Source organism: Uranotaenia lowii, chromosome 1 (assembly GCF_029784155.1).
Source record: "Uranotaenia lowii strain MFRU-FL chromosome 1, ASM2978415v1, whole genome shotgun sequence".
NCBI classification, from domain to species: Eukaryota; Metazoa; Arthropoda; class Insecta; order Diptera; family Culicidae; genus Uranotaenia; species Uranotaenia lowii.
This window is the reverse complement of record NC_073691.1, coordinates 130,711,213-130,734,626: the sequence shown is the minus strand read 5'-3', so window position 1 is coordinate 130,734,626 and position 23,414 is coordinate 130,711,213. Positions and strand designations below refer to the sequence as shown.

General features: G+C 29.8%; 1 protein-coding gene across 3 annotated transcripts in view; it reads left to right on the top strand.

The window, feature by feature from the left end:
- The window catches only part of LOC129754238 (facilitated trehalose transporter Tret1-like), a 48,199-nt gene that overhangs the window by 19,697 nt on the left and 5,088 nt on the right, over positions 1 to 23,414 (top strand). For 2 of the 3 annotated variants that reach the window (XM_055750184.1, XM_055750193.1), the window contains exon 2: positions 15,363 to 15,527. In XM_055750184.1, the coding sequence (XP_055606159.1) occupies positions 15,380 to 15,527 (148 nt within the window). In that variant the 5' untranslated portion in view covers positions 15,363 to 15,379. Of the gene's footprint in view, positions 1 to 15,112; positions 15,239 to 15,362; positions 15,528 to 23,414 lie in introns of those variants that run through there. The other variant, XM_055750175.1, reaches the window with a different exon arrangement.

Below are 23,414 nucleotides of genomic sequence, written 5' to 3'. Positions count from 1 at the left end.
GATGACACATAAAAATCTGGAAGATTCCAGAAAAATCTGGAAGGTTGGCAACGCTGAATTTTCTCATCAGAGGCTCTCAAAATACACGCTTTGAGGTCTCGCATAGTAATACAGGAGACGATACATATACATTCATTCAAACCTCTCCTCATGAGGAGGATCTGCTCTGAGAGACACTATTCGTTTGCTGCCCCGAACGAACTCTCTCAACGTTCGGTTGCTACATGATGCATGAAGAAGACGAGGCACACATACTCATTTACGTTATTGAATTTGATGGACTCAAGCCGATAGCTGTTGTGAGGAGAACATCTTCAACCCATGGTTGCCACATGTACAGATTTATCTAGACAGGTACAGATTTTTGAGCTCATTTTTGGTACAGAATCTGTACGTACAGATGACAGATTTTCAAAATTTGTTACAGATTTGTACAGATTTTTGAATTTTTTGACTTTCATCCAGTTAATTGAAAAATTTATAGAAAATAAGTCAAAAGTTAGCCACTATTATTCTGACGATAAGAGTTCCTTACTGGGAAGTACACGATGGAACAATAAGATTTCCAATTTTGCTAAAAATAATTAAATATCTGATTAAAAACCCGAACTCGTCAGCAGTGGTTGAGCGCATTTTCTCGTAAGTAAATGCCAATAAAACCAAAGTTCGTGATCGTCTGAGTGTTGACACGTTGTACGCTATCTTCAAAACGAGAAGTTATTTAAGATTAATCGGCGGATCGAAACATGTCGTACTAAATATGACGCTCTAAAATCGTTTTAATAAAACTATGTATAAACATCATGAACATTAGAAAGTGTTTGTTATGAAAAATATTTTATAATGTCAGTTTTTTCAAGAGAGAAAATAAAAAGGATTAAATGAGTTTCACAAAAAGAGTTTTACTAAAAAACTGTACTTAGTGAAATAAAGTTTTTATTTTTTTAAAGATTAAAAATAAGGAAACAAAATCTTCACTTATCAACATATTTAATGCAGAAATTTTTTTTCTTTGGTACAGATTTTGGTACAGATTTTTGAGTTTTCGGTACAGATGAAAAAGATTTTTTCGATGAGCGGTACAGATTTGGATGTGGTAACACTGCTTCAACCAGCGTTGCCAACCTTCCAGATTTTTCTGGAATCTTCCAGATTTTTATGTGTCATCCAGAAATACAGACCTAAGGTTGTTTGGTCCAGACTTTTCATAAATTATCCAGATTTGTCCAGAATTTCTATAAGCCCAACGTTTTATTAAAAAAATACTATTGAAATCCAATAGTTCAACACTGATTTTACTGCGAATCAGAATACAGAAGTTATTTTGACAGCTGAATGGGTCTAAGCTTTCGGTAGTTTAATTAATGTAATGTAATGAGTATTGCTTCCTAGACTACAATATTGCGATCTGGCGACCGAAAAAAAAAAAAAAGGTCGTCACCTATAAAGTTAGCCATCCAGACTTTTCCAGACATTTTTTTCAAAATCTTCCAGACATTTCTGAAAAACAGTTGGCATCCCTGGCTTCAACCTCGCCGCAAAGGTTGAGGCCAGAGTGCCTCCAGTAGGGTGGGTGCATATTGAGGAAAAGTAGGCAAGGGGTACCGGGGAGAACGGTTGCTATGAACCGAGTGAATTTTAGGAATTATGTTCGTCAAGTTATGTCGTGAGACGGAATACTATGTAAATAAATAATAAGGCAAGGGGTACCAAAAGTTTCTCATTGGTGGGGGGTGGAGACGGTGCGCTTTTTGACAGCGAATTGTTCGCCTACCATGCCAACGATTACGATTGCCTGTCACGCCTGTCACAAGATGGACGATTCCGTGCATTGGTATAAGAACACACCTGAAGCTTTACCCGCCTTGGTTGAGGCAACAACGACAACAACCGAACTTATTGCATTGCATAGGCCCGCAACGTATGGAGCAAGAGGGGGGAGGAAAAAGAAACGAAGACACTAGCTGCCTGCGTGCGTTTGCTGTGCAATAATAGCAACAGCAGAAAAACCTCGGGTATTCGATCCAGGCAAAAACGAGGAGACTCGGGTTTGCTGTGCCTTTTGAATTCGGTTCCCTCAAGGATGTTACAGGAGATGAGTGAGAGACATTCGTTGGGTTTTTTGGATTCGCTGCCTCGAATGTATATTGCTTCGTGAAGGCGGGCCATGTTGAGAGCGTATGCATCATTGGTTTTGTCGTTTTCGCTGCCTCAAAGCAACCTTTGCTTCCGAGTAAAGCGTTGAGCGAGAGAAGGTTGATCAATTCATTCTCAACCAAATACAACCATTGACTCTTACACAGATTTCCATAAGAATGACAGCTAATCGGAGTGAAATTGGAGTGAAGGCTATTTCTCTCTCTGTTTAACACACGAGAAATTGTATACCAGGACTGCGAGCGCGCCCATCGCCCATAGCGCTCCTAGTTGTCGGATCTGGAATGTTTTAACAGTGCTTTGTTTGAAAATGTTTCCTCTATCGGTGCTGAAAATTTCATTACGATTCGTTTTGTTCCAAAATAGTTACACGAGGTGGAAGCCGCGAGACGAAAATAAATTTTGGACACTCACGTCAAAAACCCGATGTGGTCGGGTTCAAAAACCGCGAAATGGTTGAAAATGGTCAAATCAACCGTGTGCAGCGTTCTCAAACGTTTCCGTGAGATGCATACTATCGATCGGCAGGTACAGCGTTATAGTGGACCTAAGGATCAGAAACTGCATTTGAAGGTGTATAGAACGATCAAGGTAAACCCAGGGCAGTCGAACTAAGTATGACATCGCTAAGAAATTCAATGCCGACGGGTGCACCGTTAAAAGGATTCGTCTGTGCGAAGGAAAACGATTTTGTTTATCGGGCCAGTAAGCAACCAAACCGGACATTTAAGAAGAATGCAGAACCAAAAGACGGTCCCGGAAGATAATACAAGGTTTTAACAAAGTACGACGGATGCATCCTCATGGATGACGACACGTACGTGAAGATGGATATTGGGCGGCTTCCTGACCGAAAATTTTACAAAGCCACTGGTCGGAGTGATGTCCTCGCCAAGTTCGCGAAGTTTTTGCCGATCTGTTGGCAAGAAAGTTTCTGATCTGGCAAGGTATTTGCAGCTGCGGACGAAAATCCCCGGTTTTTGTGAAAAACAAGACCATGGACTCCGAAATGTACAAGGAGGAGTGCCTGAAAAACTTTTTTTCCGTACATTAAATCTCACAAAGCACCAGTAAAGTTTTGGCCAGATTTGGCAAGCTGCCACTACAGCAAAGAGGTACTACAGTGGTATCGGGCCAACGGGTAGATTTTGTCGAAAAGGACATAAATCCACCCAACTGCCCTCAATTCCGCCCTATCGAATAATTTTGGGCAATTGTCAAGCAGAAGATGAAGAAGAATGGAAGGACGACTCGGGATGCAACAGAGATGAAGAGATTGTGAAACAAAATGGCCGCTGAGGTCAGCAAATAGGGTGTCCTAACTATGATGAGTGGTACTCGACGAAAAGTTCGAAAATTCATCAAAACAACATCTGAATATTTTTTTTATTATTTTTCCTTTAAAATTCAATAAAAACCCTACATTTTAAGCACAATACATTTTTATTTCGTTTACAAAGCTCCGAGATAGACCCGTTTTAATGCGTCCAGATTCATCGTGATCCATGCTTTAGCATCACGTTATCCAAACCAAAGAAACAGACAACTGCACAACTGGCGTTTGAGTGACTTGTTGATAGAGCTTTTGCATAGTGCATAAATATAAGTTAGCTTTTGGGCAAGCAAAAGTGACAGCTCCATGTCAAATGAATACAAATCTATGAAAGAAAAAATTTTTCAGTAGAATTTATGGTAACTTACGAATAGTTTCTGGTATACTTTCCTTCAAGAAGCCAGTAAATTTGAAATTCATAATTATCACGACAGTTTTCAATGAAAGCAGAAAAAATATTGCTCAAGTATCTAGCTAAATTTCGCGACGAAAGATCTTAGTTCTATCCTCTAGGTTCAAAGCTAGATGAAATAGACCAGAATCCTTCATCAAAAGATCTGGGGAACTGTTTATTGTGCCTTACATGGAAGGTTTTTTTTTTAAATTTTGCATTGCGTGACTTCTCACTGATATCCAATCAAATATCCAAATTATCATTTACAGTTTCAAGCAGATGATTTGAAATATATCTAATGATGCTTCATTAGAGGCAAGGCGCATACATTTTGGGAAAATACGAAATTTTAGCTGTATTTTTCCTTTCTCATATAAAAATGGCTAATGTTTGCCCAAAAGACCTCTTGAATGTGTGTGTAGCAAGAGCCCTATATTTGATGAAAATTTCCTTTTCCATGAGAAAAAGCAGGAACAACTTTGATCACGAATATTGAAGCATAGTTTTATTATATACGTGAAGTTTCATATACCTACACTGCCGGCCAAAAGTTTGGGATCACCCGCTAAAAAACATGCAAATTTTGATCGTTCATATCTCAGCCGTCTTAGGACATATTGCAAATCTTCTGATCTCATTTGAAAGATAATGAGCAATAGCTATTTCGAAGGTATTTTGCCTAGAAATAATGTTTTAGTTTTGTACCTTAAACTTAACCTAAAGTTAGAAAATTTTCAAAAAACCGCTCTCAATATTCAAAGCCGATCATCTCGAGATAGGCTGGACCATATTTCAAAATTTGAGTTGGATTAGAATCCTTATTCTATACTTCTCAAAACACAATTATAATATTTAGTGCATTATTCATAGTGGAAAGAGTTATTCCATTTTAAGCTTGAAAATGTAAAGTTAAAGTTCAAACGATTAAATTGATTGCCAGTGCTAGAATTAATCACTTAATAGTTATGTAGGTAACACATTAGTTTTTGAGTACCCACCCTAAACAAATCGAAAATAAAGATAGCGCATGTTTGCCCTGGAGCGCCCCTCTGTTGGCGAAGCACTTTGCGATTGATGCAATCGCATTCTTCTACGGTTATGCGCCATCAGATTTTTTTTATCATGGGAGTAGAAACTAAAAGACTAGGCAGCTGCTGTTTGGATCACGTTTTTCAAGACTTGAAATGGCTTCCTCCTAAGGAATATTACAAGTGCTAATCTATTTAGACCTTGGGCAGTATTTTTTAAGGAGGAGAATTTTTGATGATGGATGAAATGTAAGAACAGAAAATATGCCTGGTAATTTGTTAAGCTTAAAGCACGTAATGTTTCAAATTAAATTCCGAAATGATGCAATTGTTAACACCGACATCGACTTCAGAAAGCAAGAAATTCATGAAACCTCAAATACATTCAAATCGTATGACCAAATATTTAAACTTTTTTTAGTTACAATGAAAAACATTGTTGAATAATCACCTTCGGGAAAAAATGTCGTTAGATTCATCAAATGTTTTTTTTTTCAACATATCCACTTGAGTTTTAGCAATCCTGTTAAATACATCTACAGCGAGCGAATGAAAAATAGTTCCACTATGTGTTTGGTTGTTAAAATATCAATGATTGACAGTTGTTAACATTTTCTTCTACAATTTGTTTTAAATTGTTCAACAGATAACTCAAGCGGAAATTCACTTTTCTTCAGATGAACAAACTGGCGTTGAGGACAAAAAACATGAAACAAGGGTGCAAAATAAATTTAGTACTATTTATGTATTGCTACAAAATCAAAATTATTTTTTGAAATTTTCTATGTACAAGTAAATATAACTAAGTAGATAGGCTTTATGCCATATTTAATGGATCGAATTCATTTCTTTCTATTTTTTCAGGTTTTTTAGGTTTCTCAGGTAAATGACGAAATCTTTGATATAAAAGGCTAGGCACAATTTTTCCGTATGTTTGGATAATGTGCCTCCATTAAACATACCCTTATTCTGATATCTGATACCCTACAAAAATCACTGAAAAAACTTTAATTTCACGAAATTTATAGTACACTAGCTGATCCCATACGAACTCCGTTTCGCTTTCAACTTGGAATATGTCATGATCAGTTTGTACGAAAGTCAATTGCCAAGCATTTTCCAGATGCACTTCTGAATTCATTGTTAAGTAATAATTGCAAAAATAGTCGAAATTGATACACGTGGTTTTTTGGCACGGTCAATTGATTGCTGATTTCAAATTTAGTAGCAGACGACAGACAAAGTGATTATCCAAATCCTTTGTCTGTCGTCTGCTACTAAATTTGAAATCAGTAATCAATTGACCGTGCCAAAAAACCACGTGTATCAATTTCGACTATTTTTGCAATTATCACGTGTGCATAACAACTTAATTATTGCCAAAAAGCTAAACCCCATTCGGGGGCTCTTATATAATCTTTGATATCTGAAATCGATTGCCCTTCCCTCAAAACTCCCGTGTGTAATTTTTCAAAGCAATCTATTGCATAATAACGACAATATTGCTAAAAACAGTGAAAAATTAATTTATATGGACGACCCCTTTCGTCGACCCCTGGCCAAACATTTGACATCTGCAATCGATTGCCCGTCCCTGAAAACTACCGTGTGCAAATTTTTATCCCAATCCGATGTATATTAACGACGATAATGCAAAAATATTGAAAGGTTTATATGGACGACCCCCTTTGCCAACCCCTTACACTGAATTTAATACCTGAAATCCATTGCTCATCTCTCATAACTGTCGTGTGCCAATTTTCATCTGAATCCGATGTATAATAACGACAGTATCGCATTAACAGTGATTAGTTAATATGGACGACCCCTTTGGCTGACCCCTCACACAAAATTAAACACGTGAAATCCATTGCTCGTCTTTAAAAACTATCATGTGCAATTTTTCAACACAATCCGCCGAAAAATAACGTCAATATTGCGAAACCAATATTTGGTCTTGTACGGACGACCCCCTTCAGAAGGGGTCATCCGAAAATCTGAAAACATTTTTCATCCTTCCTGGTCCTAATGAGCATCCATGCCAAATTTCAGACCTCTAGCTCTTAAGACGGCTGAGTCTATAGAGGACAAACAAACAAACAAGCAAACAAACAGAAATTGCATTTTATGTATAGGGGAGAGTGGGGATACTTGATCCCCTTTTCTTATTTTCACCATATCTTTTTGGAAAAATTTAGCAACTCGCCGTCTTTGACATTTTCTGACAGCTTGTAACTTCAAGTTTCTATGCTTCAAAAATTAGAACGATACTTGAACCCGTTGATGAACTAGAAGCATTTTCGTGGGAGTAAAAAAATTGCGATTTTTCTGAAGTTCGGGGAGACTTGATCCCCTATTGAAGGAGACTTGATCTTTTATTCAGGAAGCCCTAATCCTTGTATAAAAATCAAACAAAACCCCAAGATAGAATGTTAATTGACTATTTTGGTCATGTTTGTTCTCATTTCACAATTTATAGCAGATATAAGAAGAAAATTCTATAACTTTGTCTCAACGCTAATAACATTGCATACTTAAAGGCGCTATTTTTTTTATAATTAAGCGAAAATTAATTATTTTTGCTCTTTTCTTCATTTGATAAATATTAGTTTTTGGATAAATGTTAGTAATTTCGTAATCAGCAATCATAACGATCAATTCAGAAGAAGAATATGCCGTTTGGAAGGGGGATCAATTGTACCCAACTATAGGGGATCAATTGTACCCATAATCAACATTTTAGAAAACTTTTTCTGAAAAAAGTTGAGAGTTTTCCATTGCTTTGAAAATATGGCATTATTAAGTTCATTTTACGCTCGAATGATTGATACATTGGAACAAATATTTTTTTCATAATTTTCCCATGTAAGGAACATTTTGAAGTGATGAAAAAAGATCTTCAAGTTACATTTTGTGAAATTTTTCAAACAAAGTTCAATTACTCAAACAATTATAATGTTAAAATTTTTTAAACTTCAAGCATTGTTATCTTGCTCATTTTGGCATATTTTTCTAGAACATTTGATCTTTGTAAGACATTCCAGTTTCGAGATATAGCTAAGGAATCAAGTATCCCCAGGGATCAAGTATCTTCATTCTCCCCTATAGATTTTCATCACAGAATCTTATCACATACACGGTGTCTCTGATGGAACGATTTTATTTATCGAAAATTAGCATCGCTAATTTTTGCACCATTCGAAAGCTGGGACTTTCCCCTTTCATTTGAGCTCAAATTTGAAATAATCCACCGGGGGGTCTAGAACATTTTATTTTTTTGAAGATTTTTTAACCTTTTTAACGGTTTTTTCAAAGTCAAAATCGTACTAATCACTGTGAAAATGAGTGTCTTTCCTTTAGCGCTAATCCAACATCATATGTCAATAACATGATTTTATAGGAAATTTCCCTGGCTACAATTTTGTAGAAGACATCAAAGTGATACAAATTGAGATAAAAGAGTTGGACTGTCACAAACAGAGTGATTATTATTTCATTTGAAAAATCTAATAAAACTTCTCACCACTGATTGAACTAAGACCAGAAAAAGTATTCTACAAGCTTAGTTATTGATTGTAGAGTGTATTAATGTTCAAAACGGTTCATTTACATTAAAAATCAATCTTTCACATAAAGTTGATCAGGATTATCTGATGTTATGAGCATTTGTAGCGTTTTATTATTCCGGAACAAATATCAAATTCTTTTTTTTTTTCAATTCAATATTTCCAAAAATCCCTAAGTGAGAAATAAATAAAGTTTAAGGAATTTTAACAAAATTTTGATACATTCTTCGAAAATTCAAACAGTTGAAAGAGCGAAAGCCAAAATGTAGATGCTGGGAGTAATATCACCTGTCGTTTAGAATTTTTTTGTTTAAATGTTTGATCTTAATTTTCTCGATTGTTTGATTTTGTGCAATGTAGATTGTATACAAGTTTATTGCAAGCCAGCTTTGGTTCAATTTGTTTCCAATGTATTGAAAATTTGAATTAATTTTTTTTTTAAATCCCCCCTCCTTCTCCCCTTTTCGTGATGTTTCAACTCCTAATGACAAAAGATAGATTTCAAATTTGATCCGGCCATATAAAACAAAAGTCACCTACTTGACTTGAAAATTAGGTTATTCAATTCATACTTTGAGCAAAGTTACATTTTGAATAAGTGCCTAATCTGGACAAATATATGTAGAAAAATTATTTTAAGCATTTCAAGCCACTGGTTTAAATACTAATTATGACACGATGTTATATTTTGTTTTCATACAAGTAGGAAAATAACATTCTAGGGGAAAGTCAAATATGCAGAAATCCATAGACAAATGTTTGCAGTGTTCCATACTATCAGATAAAATCCCACTTTTTTATCTAGGAAATTTGAAAAAAAAATCATCAATTTGAACAAATGCAAAATTTTCAGAAAACGAACCAAAAAATTCGCAAAAAATCTGATGACTTCAGATCTGAAAACTTAAAGTGAATTGAGAGAGTATTTTCAGATAATAGTATTACAACAAATCAATCTTTTAAAATTGTTGGAAACAAAGTTGATGTTGAGATTTTGTTATCTTTTTTTTCCTTTTTATCAAAAAAAAACAATGAAAGACAATGAAAGATTAGGTTCAGTTCGTGTACGTTTGAGAAAAATGAACATTCTAGAATTTTTGCTTGAAAACTTAAACTCGACCACATTTTTACATACACGAGTGGTTCCAAAAACACTAATTTATGCAATCAAACATAAAGAAAAGATTGAGTTTTTTTTTAAATTTTATATATGACACTTTATCATGCTTGTAATACTCTTGTTTAAGGTTTAACAATCAATCAAAAGCGAAAAGTATGAAAACCATAAGAAATCATCAAAAAGAATGAAAGATTTTTTTGTTTGATTTTGAAATTCAGGTGAAAATTTTAAATCTGATCTGATTTGTTTCCTAGTCCCAAATGTTTGTTCATAAAGTATTCAATCTAACTTAGCTCAAAATACAAATAACTAAATTTTCAAGATAGGTGGAAGACATTTTTTTCCAGAATAAAACCCTACAAATGCTCATAACTTCAGATAATACTGATCAATTTCATGTAAAAGATAACTTTTTCAACGTAGTTAAACCGTTTAAACATTAATACATTCAACATTCAATAACTACGCTCGTTGAATACTTTTTCTGGTCTTAGTACAATCAGTGGTGTGAAGTTTTATTAGATTTTTCAAATGAAATAATAATCACTCTGTTTGTGACAGTCCAACTCTTTTATCTCAATTTGTATCACTTTGATGTCTTCTACAAAATTATAGCCAGGGAAATTTCCTATAAAATCATGTTATTGACATATGATGTTGGATTAGCGCAAAGGGTAAGACAATCGTTATCACAGTGATTAGTATGATTTTGACTTTGAAAAAAAAACCGTTAAAAAGGTTAAAAAATCTTCAAAAAAATAAAATGTTCTAGACCCCCCGGTGGATTATTTCAAATTTGGGCTCAAATGAAAGGGGAAAGTCCCAGCTTTCGAATGGTGCAAAAATTAGCGATGCTAATTTTCGAAAAATAAAGTTTTCTCCCAGAGACACCGTGACATAACACAGAATTTTAGGAAAATTCACAGATTTCACAGATTTTTTAGATTGTGTTTGTATTTTGCAAACCATATTTTTTTTTATGACAGTATAAATTTGGGATTTTTAACTTTGAATTGGGAAAATATGGTAAAGCTGGAATTGTAAACTATTTTTTTTCAAAACGTTTTTATATGCATTTATTCTAGAATATTTAAAATGGTTTTTTTTTTCGAAATTTTCATTTGAGCAATAATACTTCATCAAACGGCCTAATTTCTTTTCTAATATGAAGTAAATGTTGAAATAAACATTCTGGGATCATTATATATCAGAATTGAATTCAAAAACTTCGATCTTGTTTTCAGGGAATTAACTTTTTTCAGTTGCAAATTGTTGGTGGCAGGACTATCTCAATCAAGATGGCTCAAAAACAATTTGCCGGGTTTAATAACGCCCATCTTCATCAGTTTTCCAACACAGTTTTATCTAAGTTCATGCAGAAGAAAGGTTTTCTGGATTTGCTAATGCTCATCAGAACAAACATTTATGACTCCGAAGTTTCTGCTCATCCCAACTACCCAGTCAATTGCAAATCATTTCAATCATGCATGCTATCTAGCCCATCGAGCTTCATTCGAAAGTAGGCACATTATTCCGATTACCGGTCCAACATTTTGATTAAGTGATCTTAGAATTTCCAAGCCGTACCAAGAACTTATTTCTTGACCAAAATCATCCAGCCTACCCAAATTAATCCCGGATAGTCCAGGAATGGGTCTCAATTTTGTTCAACAGCGAGATAGTGCTGCCATCAAGGAGTAGGATATTCGAAAAAAATGCAGCACTTTGTTTTTTGAATAATTTTGCATACATGGATGGAAATTGATGAAATTTTCAGTGAAGCTACCTAATAGTTTACATGTAAACATTTTTGTGACGATATGTCAAGTGGTTTTTGAGATATCGTCCAATACAGAGGGTTATTGACTAAATTTTTTAGGCAGGATCGCGAATAATTCAGGAAAGTCCTTCAACTATTCGACCAAAATTGAAAAAAAAGTGAAAATGAATGATTCTATAAAGGTAAGGAATGTTAGATTTTATCAAGCGCATATCGAAATTTTCGATTAGGGAAGTGACGATTTCTTTTTTTTCACAGGCTCATCTAGCTGACTCATAAACAGGCCTGACTTCATTTTATCTAGGTAAACAAGCTATTCGCAGTTAAAATAAATAAATAACGGTGGTCAAATCGTGCGCAAAATATTGGAACCATTAGCGGAGAGATATATTTAAAAATTGCGAAATGGACAGCAAAAAGAACTATTTAGTGGGCACCTGGCAGATTTCTATCCTAAAAAATTTTCTTTGGTAAGTCTTGTCTGGATATTCCGGAGATAAACAAGAAGAAAAAACATTGAAAAATTTGATGTCTAGCACTTGAGGTGACTGACGGTCTTAAAGCATGGATCACGATAAATCTGGACGCATTAAAACGGGTCTACCTCGGAGCTATGTGAACGAAAAAAAAAATCAACTATTCGACCATAATTCATATGGTAAACTAGCTGACCCGGTAAACTTCGTTTTACCTTCTAAAGTATAAATCGTAATAAATGTTTAATTTCATCTACACGTCCTTAACTGCATTGTGCTCGCCAATAGATTTTTATGGAAATCGTAACAAATAAAGTTTAATTTGTATTGGGACCCCCTATCATCAAAAGTGAGATCCTTGAAACTATTATACAAACCATCTCTGACCCAAAAAACCCTCGGATACCAAATTTCACTTCATTCCGACCGACCATTCATACGTGATGTTATCACAAAGAAAACGCCTCCATTTTTATATATAAGAAGATGTGAAGAAGAGATAACTTTGTATGGGGACCCCCCTTTCATAAAAAGTGAGATTCTTGAAAGTATTATACAAACCATCTCTGACCCAAAAAACCCTCGGATACCAAATTTCACTTCATTCCGACCGACCATTCATACGTGATGTTATCACAAAGAAAACGCCTCCATTTTTATATATAAGATTGTTTATGGAGTCCAAGAGGATCTAATGGTGAGCTAATCCATTCCAAATTTCTCTTTTCATTAAGTGAAGATGAAAGGTTCCATGAAGGTAAGGAATGTAAGATTTTATCAACCGCAAACCAAAAAATTCGATTAGGGAAGTGACAATTTCTATTTTTAACAGGCTCGTCTAGCTGACCCATTTACAGGTCTGACTTCATTTCAGCTAGGTAATAAAGCTATTTGCCGTTAAAATAAACAAAATACGGTGGTCAAATCGTGCGCAAAATATTTTAACCATTAGCGGGGAGACATTCTGAAAAATTACGAAATGAACAGCAAAAAGAACTCTTTAGTGGGCACCTGGCAGATTCCCATCCAAAGAAATTTTCATTGGTAAGTCTTGCCTGGATGTTCCGGAGATAAACAAGGAGAAAAAACATTGAAAAATTTTATGTCTAGCACTTGAGGTGGCTGACGATCTTTAGCTTCAAATCAGTCAGTATTACATAATTATTGACACAATAAATGGCTAAATATAAAAAGAAGACTACCTCCAAATTCTACCTTTTATAACACTTCCATAGGTCCTACAAAGTGGATATTCTGTTTGGTTCTTTGGATGTTTGGTTGTTTGGATCTGGTAAGCTACAATACCTCGAAAAGAGAGATAGAGTGATAACAAGTGAAATATGTTGTTTTTCTGACGAAGTAGGACAATCTGCTAAATTTGCCATAACTTCGATCACATTAAAAATTTTGAGTAGTTTTGGAAGCCACGCTCCAGGAAACAGAAAAAATAATCAAAAGAAGCCTTCATATGGAAAAAGGGTAGTTTATTGTATGCATTATGGATGGCGCACGTGGTGCCCAAAAACTAAAGTCGATGAACTTCTTCATTGGACGCTATTTAAAAAACCACTCGACAGAATATCACAAAAATTTGCACATGTAAACATTTCATTACTAGACAGCTTCACTGAGAACTTTGTCAATTTCCATCCATGCATTCAAAAGTTATTCACAAAACAAAGTGTTGCATTTTTTTTCGAATGCACTTCTTACTACTTTAAACGAGAAAAATAATTTTAAAATGATAAAAAGAATACTTTTGAATTTTTGTGCTTGGGATTCAAATTCAGCCCCGAATCTATGTTTTATCATTTCATCGCCCAAACCTACAGTTATTTATTTAAATAGTTTGTAAAGTATTAATTTTTATTCACTTGAACATCGAAAATTTTTAGAAATAATCATGCATTTGTAGTGGTACTTTTTATATTTCGTACCATTTTTTAATATATTTGGTCCTCAAAGCCAATTGCCGATCATTAGTATTTCAACAAGCAAAACACATAGCGGTACTATTCTTGCTTCGCTCACAAAACAACACAGTGACTTGATTGTTTTATGTGTTTTCCCTTTTTATTTAAAATTAATTTATCAAACGATTTCTCTATCACTGAGTTGGTAATTATATTCAGTTATTAGGTTTGCGCATCACGTTCCGTTTCTGTCCCAGCTTACTACTTCAGAAGAATTATTCTGGCGCTATTCTGATATGGAGACCGGTTGCCGGAAGTATTTCTCGCTTCTTTCTTGGACAGACTTTAATTTGCAGAGGGTAGGACCATTTGATAAGTTTGTATTGCAATCGCTTTGCAGAAGACGTCGAGATGTACGGTAATCCAGCGTCAACAGGTAGTATTGATTTAGATTTTGCTGAGCAAATTCGTGGTTAGAGCTGTGGTTAGAGCAGTTGACTTTTCACTTCAATATCAAGAATAGTATAAAAAAGCCTGTGTAAAAAAATCTATACTTCGATTTTTTTAGCATGTGTTAGGTAAATATTTTCGGCGTATTTTAAAACACTGCCAACTCTTGAGATCAGAACCCAAACCCCTTCGGACTGTAGTTTTAAAAGAAATCCTGTAAAATGTTGCCTACGTCAAGGCGTCAACTTCCGTTGTCCAGAGAGAACATTATTCCAAATCATGTTGGTGAAATCATTTTTTGTCAGGGGGATGACACGAATGAAGCTCCGACCATGAAAAACATTGGTCTATCCCGGGTTTTATTTTCAAATAGGATGTTTCAATCCATTAGAAGATATTGTTCCTAAGACTCCATTTGCACTCACGGAAATAAGAAATTTTTCAGGAGCTGGTTTGTGGTATTAATAATAGTTCAAGTCATCTACGCCAAGGTTCATGAGATCGTATCCCGGTCATGCATACAGTACACTTTCTGTGGTCTGACATTTTGGCATTCGTAAAGTTGTACGCTTGAAATTAAGGATAGAAAATCTCTACAAGGAAACATGAAGTTTCACTGAGAACCTTTGTGTGTGTGTTCGTTTAAAATAAAGTCAGATGCAGCCAGATCGTGGCTTCAGAAGGTAAATATTTGATACCTGGCTTAGTTAACCTGAAAACGAATGATATGAATCGATGTTGTGGACAATTTTTTTTTCGCGATTGATTACCGCTCAAAAGATAGCCGCGAAACCACTTGAAGAACTAAACAAACAACGGAAAAGATAGTGGGCGCCAATCTTGGCCTGCAAGGGTCTCCTCTTGAGGTGATGTCCCGATATTAGAAATATCGCTGATTTCCAGGATCACTGTCAGTCGGCTGATGATAGCGATCCGATGCACTTGTGCTCGTTACTTGTGATAAGTTTGAAACGAAAGTTAGGGGGAGAAATAAAACTAGTTCAATTGGTCAAGCAAAACAGTGAGTGCTGAAATAATTTTTATGAAGGGGGGGGGGGGGGGATGTGGAGGGACTTATGAACTTTTTTGCCAGTGCGAAGTGATTAAACTGTGGCTAATTTTTATCCTTGACTATACCCAAACAGGGATTTGGTGGCCATAAATGAATCCAGCTGAGCTGAACTACCAACCGGTGGCATCTTTTGAAAAGCACGAGCAGGAACCGTTAAACCGAAGAATGGAGAAGGAAGCTCCTCCGAGTGTATCCGAGCCAGGATCCGCCATGCGGCAGTTCACGGCCGGTCTAGTCGGTAAGCAAATTAGTTTCTAGTGTCTGTGTTTTAAATGCTAAAAGTTCTTGAAAAACAAAAATTTCGCTAGTACCTAATAAAAAAGAAAACCATGAAAACTTAAGCGTAATGTAACGGATTTGACACGATATAGGTATTTACATTTTTCGATAAGAGCCACAATGTTTTTTTTGCCTTTCATTCAGAAAAGTATAGTTATAGGTCGATTTGGGAGATCATTAATTATGGGTCTTAGATATAGGGGAGAATGAGGATACTTGATCCCTGTGGATACTTGATTCCTATATCTCGAAACTGGAATGTCTTACAAAGATCAAATGTTCTAGAGAAATGTGTCAAAAAGAACGCGATAACAATGCGTGTAGTTCTAAATTTTTTAACAAAATAATTGTTTGGGTAATTGAACTTTTTTTGAAAATTTTCACAAAATGTAACTTGAAGATCTATTTTCATCACTTTAAAATGTTTCTTACAAGTAAAAAATATGAAAAATTTTTTGTTCGAATATTTCAACCGTTCGAGCGTAATATGAACCTCATAATGCCATATTTTCAAAGCAATAGAAAACTCTCAACTTTTTTCAGAAAAAGTTTTCTAAAATAGTGGTTATGGGTACAATTGATCCCTAGAGTTAAAAACGGCATATTCTTCTTCTGAACTGATCGTTACACTAGTTTACAGCATTTTTTTAACTAGGTAAACTGAAGGTCATTTTTAATGTAAAATCGGGCGCTGAATCCGAAAATGGAATAAAAAAACCCAGTAGAACCGTTTTTGCTCCAAATATTAAATTTCGGAAAAATAAAAAAAGTTCTTGTACTCAGATTAAAATATCTCGGACGGCATAACAGTAATTTGAAATCCCTCTCTTGCATATTGAAGGTGAATAAATTTTTTATCGATCATCTGAACGCTATTTTTGCGTATGATCAACAGTATTGTTGATGTTAGTTTTATGATAGAAAAAAATATAAAAAACGCATTTTTTTAGAGAAAATTTTGTTTCAGCGAAAGTTTTAGACTCGAAAAAATCTGATTTTCTTTTGCGCTTAGATTTCAATTTAAAACAAAGAATTTAAGTGGTTGTTAATCAAAGTCAGTTGAAAATTGAAGAAGTTATGGCTACTTTACCATAACAGTATTTTTTGTACTTTTTAATAATTCAACGAACCGCAGTTCACTTATTATAAATAGTATAGGAAGAATGAAACATGATAAATCTTACTCGCACCAAGTTAAAATTATTTATTAGCTTACCAGAAGGTTACATGCCAAATTTCAGGAAGATCTGACCATGCTTGATTCTCAAACGTGAATAAAATTTTAAGATATTTTGCCCGGGTGGAACGAAAAATACTGGATTTTCATTCATAACTTTTTTCATCACTAGTCGATTGGTTTTTATGTCTGATTTTTTATTCACGTTTGAGCGCCCGATTCACATTAGCGCCCGGATTCAGCGCCCGATTTCACATTAAAAATATTTGTCAGTCAATCAAGTTCATGATTTTTTTTTAAAATTTTGTAAACTAGTGTTATCATTGCTGATTACGGGATCACTAATATTTATCCAAAAACTAATATTTATCTAACAATTTTCTGAAGAAACTTTCGACGATTTTTACGAGTTTACTTGATTATGAAGGAAATAAAACACCTTCATAATATTTACAAATGCTAGTTTATAATTTTTACCTTGCTTTTTAAAGTTTTCTTTTAAAAACATTTAAAATCGAAAAAAACAATGCTGCTGCATACATTTAGAGGCAACAATTAAATTAATTGCTAAATAGTTTGAGTTCCAAAATACGAATGAAATTTTACCTTCACACATTCCTGTAGGCCCTCCCACTATGTCCATTTTCATTTTTACTTCAAAGTTAACCATTTGATAGGGTTCCTACCCATTTGTCTAATGCGGGCTTACTCTTGGAAAATGCTCTTATTTTTTAAATAAAGAAAATTTATCACTAAATGACTATTAAAATAGCACTTTAACTATACACAGATACAGATTCTGTACGAGCAGATGACAGATTTTCAAAATTTGGAGCAGATTTGTACAGATTTTTGGCTTTGGTGTAACGTGTAATTTACAAAATCTACAAAATTTACAAAATTTTCAAAATTTACAAAATTTACAAAATTTACAAAATTTACAAAATTTACAAAATTTACACAATTTACAAAATTTACAAAATTTACAAAATTTACAAAATTTACAAAATTTACAAAATTTACAAAATTTACAAAATTTACAAAATTTACAAAATTTACAAAATTTACAAAATTTACAAAATTTACAAAATTTACAAAATTTACAAAATTTACAAAATTTACAAAATTTACAAAATTTACAAAATTTACAAAATTTACAAAATTTACAAAATTTACAAAATTTACAAAATTTACAAAATTTACAAAATTTACAAAATTTACAAAATTTACAAAATTTACAAAATTTACAAAATTTACAAAATTTACAAAATTTACAAAATTTACAAAATTTACAAAATTTACAAAATTTACAAAATTTACAAAATTTACAAAATTTACAAAATTTACAAAATTTACAAAATTTACAAAATTTACAAAATTTACAAAATTTACAAAATTTACAAAATTTACAAAATTTACAAAATTTACAAAATTTACAAAATTTACAAAATTTACAAAATTTACAAAATTTACAAAATTTACAAAATTTACAAAATTTACAAAATTTACAAAATTTACAAAATTTACAAAATTTACAAAATTTACAAAATTTACAAAATTTACAAAATTTACAAAATTTACAAAATTTACAAAATTTACAAAATTTACAAAATTTACAAAATTTACAAAATTTACAAAATTTACAAAATTTACAAAATTTACAAAATTTACAAAATTTACAAAATTTACAAAATTTACAAAATTTACAAAATTTACAAAATTTACAAAATTTACAAAATTTACAAAATTTACAAAATTTACAAAATTTACAATATTAACAAAATTTACCAAATTTACAAAATTTACAAAATTTACAAAATTTACAAAATTTACAAAATTTACAAAATTTACAAAATTTACAAAATTTACAAAATTTACAAAATTTACAAAATTTACAAAATTTACAAAATTTACAAAATTTACAAAATTTACAAAATTTACAAAATTTACAAAAATTACAAAATTTACAAAATTTACAAAATTTACAAAATTTACAAAATTTACAAAATTTACAAAATTTACAAAATTTACAAAATTTACAAAATTTACAAAATTTACAAAATTTACAAAATTTACAAAATTTACAAAATTTACAAAATTTACAAAATTTACAAATTTACAAAATTTACAAAATTTACAAAATTTACAAAATTTACAAAATTTACAAAATTTACAAAATTTACAAAATTTACAAAATTTACAAAATTTACAAAATTTACAAAATTTACAAAATTTACAAAATTTACAAAATTTACAAAATTTACAAAATTTACAAAATTTACAAAATTTACAAAATTTACAAAATTTACAAAATTTACAAAATTTACAAAATTTACAAAATTTACAAAATTTACAAAATTTACAAAATTTACAAAATTTACAAAATTTACAAATTTACAAAATTTACAAAATTTACAAAATTTACAAAATTTACAAAATTTACAAAATTTACAAAATTTACAAAATTTACAAAATTTACAAAATTTACAAAATTTACAAAATTTACAAAATTTACAAAATTTACAAAATTTACAAAATTTACAAAATTTACAAAATTTACAAAATTTACAAAATTTACAAAATTTACAAAATTTACAAAATTTACAAAATTTACAAAATTTACAAAATTTACAAAATTTACAAAATTTACAAAATTTACAAAATTTACAAAATTTACAAAATTTACAAAATTTACAAAATTTACAAAATTTACAAAATTTACAAAATTTTCAAAATTTACAAAATTTACAAAATTTACAAAATTTACAAAATTTACAAAATTTACAAAATTTACAAAATTTACAAAATTTACAAAATTTACAAAATTTACAAAATTTACAAAATTTACAAAATTTACAAAATTTACAAAATTTACAAAATTTACAAAATTTACAAAATTTACAAAATTTACAAAATTTACAAAATTTACAAAATTTACAAAATTTACAAAATTTACAAAATTTACAAAATTTACAAAATTACAAAATTTACAAAATTTACAAAATTTACAAAATTTACAAAATTTACAAAATTTACAAAATTTACAAAATTTACAAAATTTACAAAATTTACAAAATTTACAAAATTTACAAAATTTACAAAATTTACAAAATTTACAAAATTTACAAAATTTACAAAATTTACAAAATTTACAAAATTTACAAAATTTACAAAATTTACAAAATTTACAAAATTTACAAAATTTACAAAATTTACAAAATTTACAAAATTTACAAAATTTACAAAATTTACAAAATTTACAAAATTTACAAAATTTACAAAATTTACCCAAATTTACAAAATTTACAAAATTTACAAAATTTACAAAATTTACAAAATTTACAAAATTTACAAAATTTACAAAATTTACAAAATTTACAAAATTTAACAAAATTTACAAAATTTACAAAATTTACAAAATTTACAAAATTTACAAAATTTACAAAATTTACAAAATTTACAAAATTTACAAAATTTACAAAATTTACAAAATTTACAAAATTTACAAAATTTACAAAATTTACAAAATTTACAAAATTTACAAAATTTACAAAATTTACAAAATTTACAAAATTTACAAAATTTACAAAATTTACAAAATTTACAAAATTTACAAAATTTACAAAATTTACAAAATTTACAAAATTTACAAAATTTACAAAATTTACAATATTTACAAAATTTACAAAATTTACAAAATTTACAAAATTTACAAAATTTACAAAATTTACAAAATTTACAAAATTTACAATATTTACAAATTTACAAAATTTACAAAATTTACAAAATTTACAAAATTTACAAAATTTACAAAATTTACAAAATTTACAAAATTTACAAAATTTACAAATTTACAAAATTTACAAAATTTACAAAATTTACAAAATTTACAAAATTTACAAAATTTACAAAATTTACAAAATTTTCAAAATTTACAAAATTTACAAAATTTACAAAATTTACAAAATTTACAAAATTTACAAAATTTACAAAATTTTCAAAATTTACAAAATTTACAAAATTTACATAATTTACAAAATTTACTAAATTTACAAAATTTACAAAATTTACAAAATTTACAAAATTTACAAAATTTACAAAATTTTCAAAATTTTCAAAATTTACAAAATTTACAAAATTTACAAAATTTACAAATTTACAAAATTTACAAAATTTACAAAATTTACAAAATTTACAAAATTTACAAATTTACAAAATTTACAAAATTTACAAAATTTACAAATTTACAAAATTTACAAAATTTACAAAATTTACAAAATTTACAAAATTTACAAAATTTACAAAATTTACAAAATTTACAAAATTTACAAATTTACAAAATTTACAAAATTACAAAATTTACAAAATTTACAAAATTTACAAAATTTACAAAATTTACAAAATTTACAAAATTTACAAAATTTACAAAATTTACAAAATTTACAAAATTTACAAAATTTACAAAATTTACAAAATTTACAAAATTTACAAAATTTACAAAATTTACAAAATTTACAAAATTTACAAAATTTACAAAATTTACAAAATTTACAAAATTTACAAAATTTACAAAATTTACAAAAATTACAAAATTTACAAAATTTACAAAATTTACAAAATTTACAAAATTTACAAAATTTACAAAATTTACAAGATTTACAAAATTTACAAGATTTACAAAATTTACAAAATTTACAAAATTTACAAAATTTACAAAATTTACAAAATTTACAAAATTTACAAAATTTACAAAATTTACAAAATTTACAAAATTTACAAAATTTACAAAATTTACAAAATTTACAAAATTTACAAATTTACAAAATTTACAAAATTTACAAAATTTACAAAATTTACAAAATTTACAAAATTTACAAAATTTACAAAATTTACAAAATTTACAAAATTTACAAAATTTACAAAATTTACAAAATTTACAAAATTTACAAAATTTACAAAATTTACAAAATTTACAAAATTTACAAAATTTACAAAATTTACAAAATTTACCAAATTTACAAAATTTACAAAATTTACAAAATTGACGAAATTGACGAAATGGACAAAATTGACAATATTTACAATATTGACAATATTGACAAAATTGACAAAATTGACAAAATTGACAAAATTGACAAAATTGACAAAATTGACAAAATTGACAAAATTGACAAAATTGACAAAATTGAAAATATTGACAAAATTGACAAAATTGACGAAATTGACAAAATTAACAAAATTGACAAAATTGACAAAATTGACAAAATTGACAAAATTGACAAAATTGACAAAATTGACAAAATTGACAAAATTGACAAAATTGACAAAATTGACAAAATTGACAAAATTGACAAAATTGACAAAATTGACAAAATTGACAAAATTGACAAAATTGACAAAATTGACAAAATCGACAAAATTGACAAAATTGACAAAATTGACAAAATTGACAAAATTGACAAAATTGACAAAATTGACAAAATTGACAAAATTGACAAAATTGACAAAATTGACAAAATTGACAAAATTGACAAAATTGACAAAATTGATAAAATTGACAAAATTGACAAAATTGACAAAATTGACAAAATTGACAAAATTGACAAAATTGACAAAATTGACAAAATTGACAAAATTGACAAAATTGACAAAATTGACAAAATTGACAAAATTGACAAAATTGACAAAATTGACAAAAATGACAAAATTGACAAAATTGACGAAATTGACAAAATTGACAAAATTGACAAAATTGACAAAATTGACAAAATTGACAAAATTGACAAATTTGACAAAATTGACAAAATTGACAACATTGACAAAATTGACAAAATTGACAAAATTGACAAAATTCACAAAATTGACAAAATTGAAAAAATTGAAAAAATTGAAAAAATTGACAAAATTGACAAAATTGGCGAAATTGACGAAATGGACAAAATGGACAAATTTTGACAGGTTTTTACAAAATTGACAAAACTGTAATATTGACCAAATTGACAAAATCAACAAAATTGACAAAATTGACGAAGTTGACAAAATTGAAAAAATGACAAAAGTGAAAGAAAAATCGACAACATTGACAAAATTGAAAAAAATAACTTAAGTGATAAAATTGAGAAGGTAGACAAAACTGACAAAATTGAAAAAAACTGACAATTTTGATTAAATTGATATAACTGACAAAATTGATAAAACTGACATGTAGACTAAACTGACAAAATTGACAAAATTGACAAGATTGAAAAAATGACAGATTTGACAAAACAGTCAAAAATGGCAAAATGACAAAATTAAAAATATTGACATTACAAAATTTTGAGAATTTTTGATTTTCAAAGTTTTTCCATCGTATTTTTTCTAGCAATTGAAATTTTTTCCAATAATTCCAATTCCAATTCCAATAATTTCCAATGATTCTGTTTCCATTACTTGAGAGGTTGAATTATTTGGTCAGGCATCATGGTCAGGCATCTTTTTTCAATTTGTATTCTTAATTTTTTACCCCTTCCATTTTGAAGTCACCATATGCTGTAACTCCCAAAGAAATAAATTGAGTGAGATTATAATGTCATAGAAACGGAATCATACAAGATATTCCTTTATTTTCCAAATTTTCTATTATTGCAAATAATGTTTTTTATATGAAAATAATAATTTTATCAAAAT